This window comes from Colobus angolensis, unplaced genomic scaffold (genome assembly GCF_000951035.1).
Source record: "Colobus angolensis palliatus isolate OR3802 unplaced genomic scaffold, Cang.pa_1.0 Scaffold67, whole genome shotgun sequence".
In the NCBI taxonomy this organism is placed as follows: Eukaryota; Metazoa; Chordata; class Mammalia; order Primates; family Cercopithecidae; genus Colobus; species Colobus angolensis.
The window spans coordinates 7,196,556-7,208,991 of record NW_012120376.1 but is presented as its reverse complement, the minus strand read 5'-3'; the positions used below and the strand labels follow the sequence as shown (position 1 = coordinate 7,208,991).

The 12,436-nt window shown below is 43.0% G+C and overlaps 1 protein-coding gene across 1 annotated transcript in view; it reads left to right on the top strand.

The window, feature by feature from the left end:
- The first annotated feature begins 860 nt into the window (after nucleotides 1-860).
- Nucleotides 861-12,436, top strand: part of RBMS2 (RNA binding motif, single stranded interacting protein 2) — an 82,506-nt gene continuing 70,930 nt past the window's right edge. The window contains exon 1 of the mRNA XM_011926098.1: nucleotides 861-1,115. Within this exon, the coding sequence (XP_011781488.1) occupies nucleotides 1,050-1,115 (66 nt within the window). The 5' untranslated portion in view covers nucleotides 861-1,049. The remainder of the gene's footprint in view (nucleotides 1,116-12,436) is intronic.

Here is a 12,436-nt window from a genome sequence, read left to right as displayed (position 1 = left end):
ACAAAAATCAGCTGGATGTGGTGGTGGGTACCTGTAATCCCAGCTACTCGAGAAGCTGAGGCAGGAGAATTGCGGAAGGTGGAGGTTGCAGTGAGCCAGATCCAGGATTGCAGCACTGCACTCCAGCCTGGGTGACAGAGTAAAACTTTGTCTAAAAAAAAAGGCCGGGCGCGGTGGCTCAAGCCTGTAATCCCAGCACTTTGGGAGGCCGAGAAGGGCGGATCACGAGGTCAGGAAATCGAGACCATCCTGGCTAACACGGTGAAACCCCGTCTCTACTGAAAAATACAAGAAACTAGCCAGGCGACGTGGCGGGCGCCTGTAGTCCCAGATACTCGGGAGGCTGAGGCAGGAGAATGGCGTGAACCCGGGAGGCGGAGCTTGCAGTGAGCTGAGATCTGGCCACTGCACTCCAACCTGGGCAACAGAGCGAGACTCCGTCTCAAAAAAAAAAAAAAAAAAAAAAAAAAATTCACTGTAAATGTAAAGTAGGGGAAGCCCTGAGCTTGTCTCAAACACTCTGTCTCTAACTCTGTTTTTTTTTTTTTTTTAACGTGTTCTCCAAGGCAATGTCTCAGGAGCCCCTTTAAAATCAAGCTTGAAATCTTATAGCTGAGATCTAAGGGTGGAAATAAAGCCCTTGTTGTCTTTATATGAGAATCAGAACTTGTTCATAGAGGAAAGGGGATAAATTTGAAAGGGGTTAGACCTAAGAACTCTGCTTTCTAGCTTTAACTCCTGAGACTGTGAAAAACAAACAAAAAAATAACATCTTGGGCATTAGGACCCAGTCGAAGTGCCTCTGCCTCATTCAGACTCTGTTAACTTCTCTCAGTGACGTAAAGGAGCAGCCCGAGCTCATTCTCTGCCCGCAGCCCCCCTTCATCTCTCCCCTCCTGCTCCTTTTCTCCTCCTTTCTCCTCCCCCTCCCTTTTTTCCTCCCTCCCTCTCCCCCTTTCCCTCGCTCCCCTCCTCCCTCCCTCCCAGTCTTTCTTACCCCCTCCCTTTCTCTCGCTCTCTCTAACTCGTTCCCTAACATTAAAGAGAAAATGCTGCTATCGGTGACTTCCAGGCCCGGGATTTCGACTTTTGGCTACAATAGAAACAACAAGAAGGTAGGGAAAGGCGCTTTTTTGGTATCTAGCTACTTCTTTTTCTGGGGATCTGGCAATGCCCTTGGTTTTTACATTCTTTTTAAAGAGGGGAAGGGGATTTCTCTCTCAAGATTACTAATTCCTGACCGTGCTTCTCCCTTTTCCACTACTTCTTTCGGCATCTTTTCTCACCTGGTTCTGGAGTTCAAGGAACTTACAGTCTCTGTGAGGCCTGAAAAGACAGGGGAATTAAAAACAAATCAAGCTTGCAAGTTTGTATCCTTATGAAATGAAGTTAGTTTGACTTCCTGCTGATGTATCAGTCTCCACAAGGCTAATATGTCATCTCAGACCCTGTCCCCCAGTCCACCCCACCCCCTACAAGATTATTTCATTTGTTGATTAACTGTTTCCATTCTCTCCCCAACCTTCCCTCCTACCCATACCACCAGTAGTATTAGATAGCTGAAATCATAGATAGTCAGTGAAGCCACAACAGTTTATCAAGAGCTGAGTATATTCTTCTAGACTACAGATCCTACCCCACCAGCCTATAGAGAAGGAGTCTTGAGAGACATCGCACCTTGGGATTAAGGCACAGAGCGCTGTGATACTTTGGATCTTGCATTTGAGCTGATACTTGGAGCTCTGCAGATAGCCAGGCTTTGCAGTGACCCTAGGAGTCTTTATGATTAACCCGTGGCTGCCTGAGAGTTGTGCTGTCCTTGGGCAATCTGGGGAGAGATGGACAATCTTGTCCATATTTGACAAGGAATATATTTGGCAGTTTCTGGCATTTCAGGGCACACAGCATACTGATTAGGAGGAATTTCATGCTGTAGCAGGAAGAAGACTCTTTACCCTCTCTTCATGTTATAGCTGTTCTTTTAAGAAAAAAAATGTGACATAGACATTTAGGGAATCTTTTGCTCATCTAATGGAATGTTGGAGGGTGAGGAACAATTCCTGCTGCTTTCTCATGTACCAATGAGACCATTACAGGTAGATTTAAACAAAAGTGTCTGATCAATGCAGTGAGTAAATGTTAGACCCAAAACACTTAGTGTTGATTTATGGGCTTAGTCTATGTGGTACTTATTCTGTTTATATCCTAAAGAAATATGGGAAGAGGGGAGAGGAAATGGGGAGCTATAGGTCAGAGGATACAAAGTAGTAGATATGTAGGATGAACAAATTCTGAGATCCAATGTACAACATGAGGACCATAGTTAATAAAATTGTACTGTATATGGGATTCATGCTAAATAAGCAGACTTTAGCTCCTCTTGCCACAAAGAGAAACAAAAGGGATAACTATGTGGGATGATTAATTTACTTTACTACAGTAACCTTTCTACTATCTATATGTATCCCATAACATGTTGTATACCTTAAATATACACAATGAAATTTACTTTAAAAAAGAAATGAGGCTGGGCATGGTGGCTTATGCCTGTAATACCAGCACTTGGGAGGCCAAGGCGGGTGGATCACTTGAGGTCAGGAGTTCAAGACCAGCCTGGTCAACATGGTGAAACCCCAAATTTGCTGGGCTTGGTGGCACACACCTGTAATCCCAGCTACTCAGGAGGCTGAAGCAGGAGAATTACTTGAACCTGGGGGACGGAGGTTGCAGTGAGCCAGGATTGTGCCACTGCACTCCAGCCTGGGTGACAGAGCAAGACTCCATCCCAAAAAGAAATGAAATATGAGTTTATACATATTTGTTGGCTATCAATGTATGTTTATATGTACGTATGCTGACATCCCTTTATCAAATGTATGTATAGATAATACATTATATATTATACATATATATTTGAAAGGGAAATACTTCAGATGTCTTGATTCTTTTCAAACCTTGTAGAGTACCATGTGAAAATTTCTTTCCTGATTTTTTTCCTAGTCTCTCAGATTACCCAGAACTCATTAAAATAAAATGAATTCCAAAAATGAATTGCTTCCCTATTAGAGTTTTCATGTATTTGAAGCTATCTAAAAATCTGTTTTCATTCTCTACTCCCTCTCCCACCTTGGAGTACAGGAAAAATTTAACTATCTTCTAAATCTAGGATAGTATAAGGGACAAGAGGTATGGTTGTGGGTTTGGGTTGAAATCTCTTCTCTTCCTGATAACTGTAAGGTCTGACAATTCAGGAATTGTTGGGATTGGTAGAGGAGGTTGGGTAGATACGTAATTACTAATTACTAATGTATTTGTCAATTCTTTGGGTTCTTATAAGTCAGTGTTATGTTCAGATATAAGGATGCTGTATCTGTGCATTACTTTGTGGCTATGCATATGACTCCTTTTGTGCCTATATAAGTTTGTGAATGCAGACAGTTTTCATATTTTTATTTTTACTTTTTTTTTTTTTTTTTGAGATAGAGTCTCCCTCTGTCACCCAGGCTGGAGTGCAGTGGCGTGATCTCAGCTCACTGCAGCCTCCACCTCCCAGGTTCAAGCAATTCTCCTGCCTCAGCCTCCCGAGTAGCTGTAACTACAGGAGTGCCACCACGCCCAGCCAATTTTTTTTGTATTCTTAGTAGAGACAGGGTTTTACCATGTTGGCCATGCTGGTCTCAAACTCCTGACTTCAAGTGATCTGCCTGCCTTGGACTCCCAAAGTGCTGGGATTGCACTTTGAGTTGCCAAGCCCGGCCCACATTTTTATTTATTTATTTATTTATTTATTTGAGACAGAGTCTTGTTCTGTCGCACCCAGGCTGGAGTGCAGTGGCACGATCTTGGGTTCAAGCGATTCTCCTGCCTCAGCTTCCTCAGTAGCTGGGATTACAGGCGCCTGCCACCACACCTGCCTACTTTTTGTATTTTTAGTAGAGACGGGGTTTCACCATGTTAGTCAGGCTGGTCTTGAACTCCTGACCTCAGGTGATCTGCCTGCCTCGGCCTCCCAAAGTGCTGGGATTACAGACGTGAGCCACTGCACCTGGCCCCATATTTTTATTTTTATTTTACTTAATTTTTTTCCTCAACACTAGAAGACCAGGGAGGGTGTTTTTAAACTACAGCATTATTATGTTGCTCTTTGTCTTGTCAAGTAGGGCTTACTGTTTCTCTGTTGTGGAAAGTGTTATAGATGTATTTGCTTATGTAATTTGTGTATTTTCCATACCCAGTTAAATTTTATTTATTTGTTTATTTACTTATTTTGAGACAGAGTCTTACCTTGTCACCCAGGCTGGAGTGCAGTGGCACAATCCTGGCTTCCTGCAACCTCAGTCTCCTGAGTTCAAGCGATTCTCCTGCCTCAACCTCCTGGGACTACAGGTGCGCGCCACTATGCCCAGCTAAATTTTGTAATTTTAGTGGAGACGGGGTTTTGCCATGTTGGCCAGGCTGGTTTCGAACTCCTGGCCTCAAGTGATCTGCCAGCCTCAGGTTCCCAAAGTGCTGGGATTATAGGTGTGAGCCACTGTCTGGCCTATTTATTTATTCATTTATTTTGAGACAGGGTATCACTCTGTAGCTTGGGCTGGAGGGCAGTGCCATGATCTCGGCTTACTACAGCCTCCACCTACTGGGCTTAAGTGAGCCTCCCACCTCAGCCAACTTTTATATATAACTTTTTTGTTGTTTGTTTTCGAGACAGTCTCGCTCTGTCGCCCAGGCTGGAGTGCAGTGGGGTGATCTCGGCTCACTGCAATCTCCGCCTCCTGGGTTCAAGCGATTCTTCTGCCTCAGCCTCCTGAGTAGCTGGGATTACAGAGGCCCACTACCACACCTGGCTAATTTTTTATATTTTTGGTAGAGACGGGGTTTCACCATATTGGCCAGGCTGTTCTCAAACTCCTGACCTCAAGTGACCTGCCCACCTTGGCCTCCCAAAGTGCTGGGATTACAGGCGTGAGCCACCATGCCCTACCTATATATAACTTTTATATAAAAGTTACTGTTTCTTACTGAAACTAATAAAAGTTATTCTAAAAACTTAACTTTGACTGGGCTCACTGCTCACGCCTGTAATCCCAGCTCTTTGGGAGGCAGAAGCTGGCAGATGGCTTGAGGTCAGGAGTTCGAGACCAGCCTAGCCAACGTGGTGAAACCCTGTAAATACTGAAAATACAAAACTTAGCCGGGTATGGTGGTGCATGCCTATAGTCCCAGCTACTCAGAAGGCTGAGGAAAGAGGATCGCTTGAACCTAGGAGGTGGAGGTTGCAGTGAGCCAAGATTGTGCCATTGCACTGCAGCCTGGGCAACAAAGTGAGACTCCATCTCAAAAATAAATAAATAAATTAAATAAAATAAAAAACATGAAAAGTAGGATTGTTTTATTTTGAAATATATACTTCACTTATCCGGAAAGATGTTTACTGAGGAGCCCATGACAGTCATAATTTTCTTACTCTTTATTGGGGGGTGGTAAATACAGGAATGCAGTCAACAAGTGTGTAATGCCTAATAAAGGCAGACTTTTTTTCTCAGGAAGTAGTGTTAATTTTTTTTTCCTTTCTTTGGAATTAAAATAGTTACTGAAGGGGAAAAATGTGGATTTCAAAGAGAGATTCTGCAAGATAATTTTGTGGATTTTTTTTAAACATCAGTTTTAATGCCCTTCAATAACTTGGTTCATTAAAAAAAAAAAAAAAGGCTGAAGTAAAAAGAGACAGGGTCTCAACACTGTTTCTTCAATGTTTGAAGAAGTTGCCTAAGTAGAGAGCTTTGAGTATAGGTGAGATTGAAAGAGGAAATGTTTGGGACTAAAGGAATTCCAAACTTGTAAAGGGCCTAACCACGCCTTTCTTGACATCATCTCCCTGGCATGTGTTATTATAATTTAACTCCTCATAGGATCAACAACCATTTCCTTTGGAAAAAAAGAAAGGGGACTGTGTTTAAGTTAGGATAATTTGCCTTCCCCAACGTACTTTTCATACATTTCTATTTCTTCTCAATGTTAATATATTGAAGACTGATGGGGAGTAGGAGGTGATGAAAGTAAGGCTGACTGGTGGGTACTGCCAGATCCTCACTCTTTGAGAAGCTTGTTACCTGCAATTGTCAAGAGTGTTTACTCAGGAGAGAGAAGTGACAAACAGTACTGTAATCACTTAGTACTTCTAACAGGATAGAGAATTTTCTCTGTGTATGTTTACTACTTTTCCTTCTAGTTTCCATCAAATCAAATGTAATAGGACTAAGAATTAAGAACTTGTAGGTCTACCACCTCTTGACTGGGGCAGCTGTTCTGTTATCAGTGATAAGCTAACTCAAATGGTTAAAGTTTAGTGGTAGGCCGGGTGCGGTGGCTCACACCTGTAATCCCAGCACTTTGGGAGGCCAAGGTGGGTGGATCACCTGAGGTCAGGAGTTTGAGACCAGCCTGGCCACATGGTGAAACCTTGTCTCTGCTAAAAATACAAAAATTAGCTGGGTGTAGTGGCGGGCACCTGTAATCCCAGCTACTTGGGAGGCTGAGGCAGGAGAATTGCTTAACCTGGGAGGCCGAGGTTGCAGTGAGCCGAGATCGCGCTATTGCACTCCAGCCTGGGCAAAAAGAGCAAAACTCTGTCTGAAAAAAAAAATAAATAAATAAATAAATTTTAGTGGTGATGTCTTTCCATTGACCCCTCCTTTCCATTTTTAGCACTACTACTCTAATTTATGCCCTCATTATTGACTACCTTTACTACTGCAATAAACATCCAGCATGATCATCTTGCCTCCTATTTTTCAACTTCCCTATTCCTTGCCCCCAAGTAATTTTATACCTGTTGCCAGCACAATCTTCCTACAATCCAGTGGTCTAGCACTATTTTCTGTATAAAAAACTTCAGGTCGGGAGTGATGGCTTATTCGTGTAATCCCAGCACTTTGGGAGGCCGAGGCGGGTGGATCACCTGAGGTCAGGAGTTTGAGACCAGCCTGGCCAGCATGGTGAAACCCCATCTCTACTAAATATACAAAAATTAGCCAGGCATGGTGGGAGGCACCAGTAATCTCAGCTACTTGGGAGACTGAGGCAGGAGAATGGCGTGAACCTGGGAGGCGGAGCTTGCAGTGAACTGAGATCATGCCACTGCACTCCAGCCTAGGCGACAGAGCGAGACTCCATCTCAAAAAAAAAAAAAAGAAATCCCATCTCTACTAAAATACAAAAAAATTAGCCGGGCATGGTGGCAGGCGCCTGTAATCCCAGCTACTTGGGAGGCTGAGGCAGGAGAATTGCTTAACCTGGGAGGCCGAGGTTGCAGTGAGCCGAGATCGCGCCATTGCACTCCAGCCTGGGCAAAAAGAGCAAAACTCTGTCTGAAAAAAAAAATAAATAAATAAATAAATTTTAGTGGTGATGTCTTTCCATTGACCCCTCCTTTCCATTTTTAGCACTACTACTCTAATTTATGCCCTCATTATTGACTACCTTTACTACTGCAATAAACATCCAGCATGATCATCTTGCCTCCTATTTTTCAACTTCCCTATTCCTTGCCCCCAAGTAATTTTATACCTGTTGCCAGCACAATCTTCCTACAATCCAGTGGTCTAGCACTATTTTCTGTATAAAAAACTTCAGGTCGGGAGTGATGGCTTATTCGTGTAATCCCAGCACTTTGGGAGGCCGAGGCGGGTGGATCACCTGAGGTCAGGAGTTTGAGACCAGCCTGGCCAGCATGGTGAAACCCCATCTCTACTAAATATACAAAAATTAGCCAGGCATGGTGGGAGGCACCAGTAATCTCAGCTACTTGGGAGACTGAGGCAGGAGAATTGCTGGAACCTGGGAGGCCAAGGTTGTAGTGAGCCGAGATTGCGCCATTACACTTCAGCCCAGGGCCCACAACAGCGAGACTCCATCTCAAAAAAAAAAACTTTAATGGCCGTATATTACCTGCTGAATAAAGTGCAAATTTCTAGCCCAACACCCACTATCTACCTGGCCTTTCCTTATCTTCCTCATCTCCCCCCATCTCCCCCCTGCACCACACCGCCTTGATTCTGTTTCATTTGCTCTACTAGCCAGTTACTTTAATGCAGTTTTCTGGATATACCCTTTGGTTGCTGGTTTACATTTCTTATTCCATAGGAGAATATGCAGTATGCAGTATAACAAAAAAATAACAGAAACAGAACAAGGGAAAATATCAATTAGAATAAGAAGTCAGTTGGAATTAAAAGGCAAGTATAGCCAGGCACAGTGGCTCATGCCTGTAATTCCAGCACTTGGGAGGCCAAAGTGGGAGGATCACTTGAGCCTAGGAGTTCTAGACCGGCCCGGACAACATGGCAAAACTCTGTCTCTACAAAAGATACAAAACTTAGCTAGGTATGATGGTGTGTGCCTGTTGTTCCAGCTGCTCAGGAGCCTGAGGCGGGAGGATCACCTGAGCTGGTGGAGGTCGAGGCTACAGTGAGCCGTGATCATGAGGTCGAGGCTACAGTGAGCTGTGATCATGCCACTGCATTGCAGCCTGGGCAACTGAGTGAGACCATGTCTCAGAAAAAAAAAGGAAAAAAAAAAAAGTCAAGTGTACAAATCATAAAATTATAATGCTGGAAGATGAGGAGTGAAGCATCGTCTTTGAATTTGTCAGTGTAAAGGTGGTTGATGGCTTTGACAAGCAATTTCCAGAGGCATGGGGAGCAAAAGCAAGATTGGAATAGGCTGATGAGTGAAAAAAAGTAAGGAAGTATAGATGATATATACACACTAATCTTTTAAGAACTTTAATTAAGATGTAGAGCAGAACCCAAATAGAAAGTAGGTAAAACATCTGAATCGACGTTTATCCACAGGCTCTATGGAAAGATGCTTAACATCATTAGCCATCAAGGATATATAAAATAAAGCCATGCTGAGATACCACTTCATACCCACTAGGCTGTTTATAATGAAAAAGACAATAATCAGTAATCAAAAAGATAATCGAAAGGACAAATAACTCCTTGGCACCATGATGCCCAGGAGTTTGAGACCAGCCTGGGCAACATGGTGAAACCCCATCTCTACAAAAATACAAAAATTAGCTGGGTGTCGTGGTATACACCTGCAGTCCTAGCTATTAATACTTGGGAGACTGAGGTGGGAGGATTGCTTGAGCCCAAGAGGTCAAGGCTGCTGTTGATTGCACCACTGCCTTCATTCTGGGTGACAGAGCAAGACTCTATATCAAAAAAGAAAGAAAGAGACATAATATATGTGGAGTAATTGGAACCTTTATACACTTCTGGTGGGAATGTAAAATGGTACAGCTGCTTTGGAAAACATCTTGGCAAGTTCTCAAGAGGTTAAGCAAAGACCCAGGAATTCCACTCCTAGATATATGCCCAAGAGAAATGGAAACATATGTTCACACAAAGACCTGTACATAAATGTTCATAGGAGCATTATTCATAATAGTTCAAAGTGGAAACAACCCAAATGTCCATCAACTGATGAATGGATAAATAAAATACATGGTGTGCCCATACAATGAAATGTTATTCAACAATAATAAGGAATGGGGTACTAGGCTGAGTGTGGTTTCTCATGCCTGTAATCCCAGCACTTTGGGAGCCCGAGGCAGGTGGATTACTTGAGCCCAGGAGCTCTAGACCAGCCTGGGCAACATGGCAAAAGCAAAATCCCATCACTACAAAAAGTACAAAAATTAGCCAGGCAGGCTGGTGTGCAACACACCTGTGGCCCCAGCTACTCAGAAGGCTGAGGTGGGAGGATTGCTTGAGGCTGGGAGGTGGAGGCTGCAGTGGATCACACCACTGTACTCCAGCTTGTGCAACAGAGCAATACTCTGTCTCAAAAAAACAAAAACAAAAACAAACAAACAAGCAAAACACAACAATAAAAAACAAAAATCCCTAGGGGAAAAAAAAAGGAATGGAATACTGATACATGCTAAATGTGGATGAACCTTAAAAACATTATGCTCATAAAAGAAGCCAGTCATAAGAGACTACATGTTGTATGATTCCGTTTATGGGGAATGCCCAGAATACAGAAATCTATAGAGACAGAAAGTCGATTAGTGGTTGCCTAGGGCTTAGTGGGGAAATAGGGAGTGACTGGTAATGGGTATTGTGTTTCTTTTTGGGATAATGAAATGTTCTAAAATTCTGGTTATGGTTGCACAACTCTGTGATCTAAGTACTATTGAATTTATGCTTTATTTATTTAGAGACAGGGTCTCACTCTGTTGCCCAGGCTGGAGTGCAGTGGCACAATCATAGCTTACTAAAGCCTCAAACTCCTGAGCTCAAGGGATCCTCCTGCCACAGCCTCCCAAGTACCTGGGATTACAGTGGCACATGCCCAGCTAATAAAAAAATTTTTTTATAGAGACGGGCTTTTGCTATGTTGCCCAGGCTTGTCTCAAACTGCTGGGCTCAAGTGATCCTCCTGCCTTGGCCTCCCAAAGTGCTGGGATTACAGGCGTGAGTCACTGTGCCTAGTCCTGAATTTATACTTAAATGGATGACATGTATGGTATGTGAATTATAACTCAGTAGAGTTGTTATTTTTAAAAAAGGGAGCAGAGAAATGAGATAAAAGCTGGATGAGGATAGCGGTGCTGTCAAGAGAGAATTTTCTTTTTCCTTTTTTTTTTTTTTTTGAGACAGGGTCGTGCTCTGTTGCCCAGGCTGGAGCACAGTGGTACAATCATGGTTCACTGTAGCCTCAACCTCCTGGGCTCGACCGATTCTCCTACCTTGGTCTCCCGAGTAGCTGGGATTACCGGCTCACGCCATCACACTTGGCTAATTTTTAAATTTTTTGTACAGATGGGGTCCCACTATATTGCCCTGGCTGGTCTCAAACTCCTGGGCTCAAGTTATTCTCCCATCTCAGCCTCCTAAAGTGCTGGGATTTCAAGCATGAGATACTGCACCTGGCTGAGATAATTTTCTTAAAGATGGGAGATGTAGGAGCCAAATATAAAGAGAATCGTGACCAATTACTTGGTACTTATTTTCAAAATATGCATATTAACGTCCCACCAACTCTGATGTTTTTGTTCTTGTGCCTTATGCATTCAGCCTCTGATCGTTTTTGTTGTTGTTGCTTAATTCTGGAATTGCCTTTCGTTTCATTTGTTTACTTCACTCATATTACTTAAATTTATTGAACTGCTGCAGCATGCTAGGCCCTGGGGGTAAGGCATGACAGTGGCCCTTTAAGAACTCACAGTCAAAACTCTCTTTAAAAATCCTACCCATCCCTTTAAGTTCAGTTGAAATATTACCTCTTATATAAAGCTTCTGCTAATCCCTCCATTTCCCAGCCCCAGAGGGGACTGTTTTTCCCAAAGGGGACTTTTTTCTGAAACCCCATAATGTTTTATACTTCTTAAATCGTGTTTATATGATTTTGCATTGTACTGGAATCATTTAGGTAATTCTCTTATCTTCATTGCTAGAGTGTAAGCTCTTTAAGGGTAGAGACAGTGTTATTCAGTTTATTATTTCCCCAAATACCTAATGTAGCATCTTAGGCCTATCTAGTAGATACTCAAAAAATATATCCTAATAAATGTGATTAAGCTATCACATTTAGTGCCTATGGTAGGCATGAAATCAAGCTTAAGCAAAGGAAGGAAGCATTGTGTTCTATATAAACCCTGAAATATGGAGTTAGATAGATCTGAATTTATTTTTTAAGTAATTATTGATTGATTGATCTGAATTTAAATGTGGCTTTGTCACGTATTAGCTGTGTGACCAGTGCCAGGTCTTAGGTCTTAGGCTTTCTGACCTTGAATTTTTCATCTTAAAGTACTGATATATTGGCCGGGCACAGTGGCTCATGCCTGTAATCCCGGCACTTTGGGAGGTGGAGGCGGGCGGATCACGAGGTCAGGAGTTCAAGACCAGTCTGGCCAACATAATGAAACCCTGTCTGTACTAAAAATACAAAAAAATTAGCCAGGCATGGTGGTGGGTGCCTGTAATCCCAGCTACTTGGGAGGCTGAGGCAAGGAGAATCGCTTGAACCTGGGAGGCGGAGGTTGCAGTGAGCCAAGATCCACCACTGCACTCCAGCCCAGGTGACAATGTGAGACTCCATCTCAAAAAAAAAAAAAAAAATGTGCTGATATATTTTATCGAATTGTTTTGAGGATTGGTAATGTTTGTAATTGGTAAAGGCTGTAATACATATCAGCCTGTATATTGGCTGTTATTTCTTTTATTTTAAGAAAACATTGTGGGTCGGGTGTGGTGGCTCACACCTGTAATCCCAGCACTTCGGGAGGCTGAGGTGGGCAGATCACCTGAGGCCAGGAGTTCGAGACCAGCCTGGCCAACCTGGTGAAACCTTGTCTCTATTAAAAAATATAAAATTAGCTGGGCATGATGATGCATGCTTGTAATCCCAGCTAACTGGG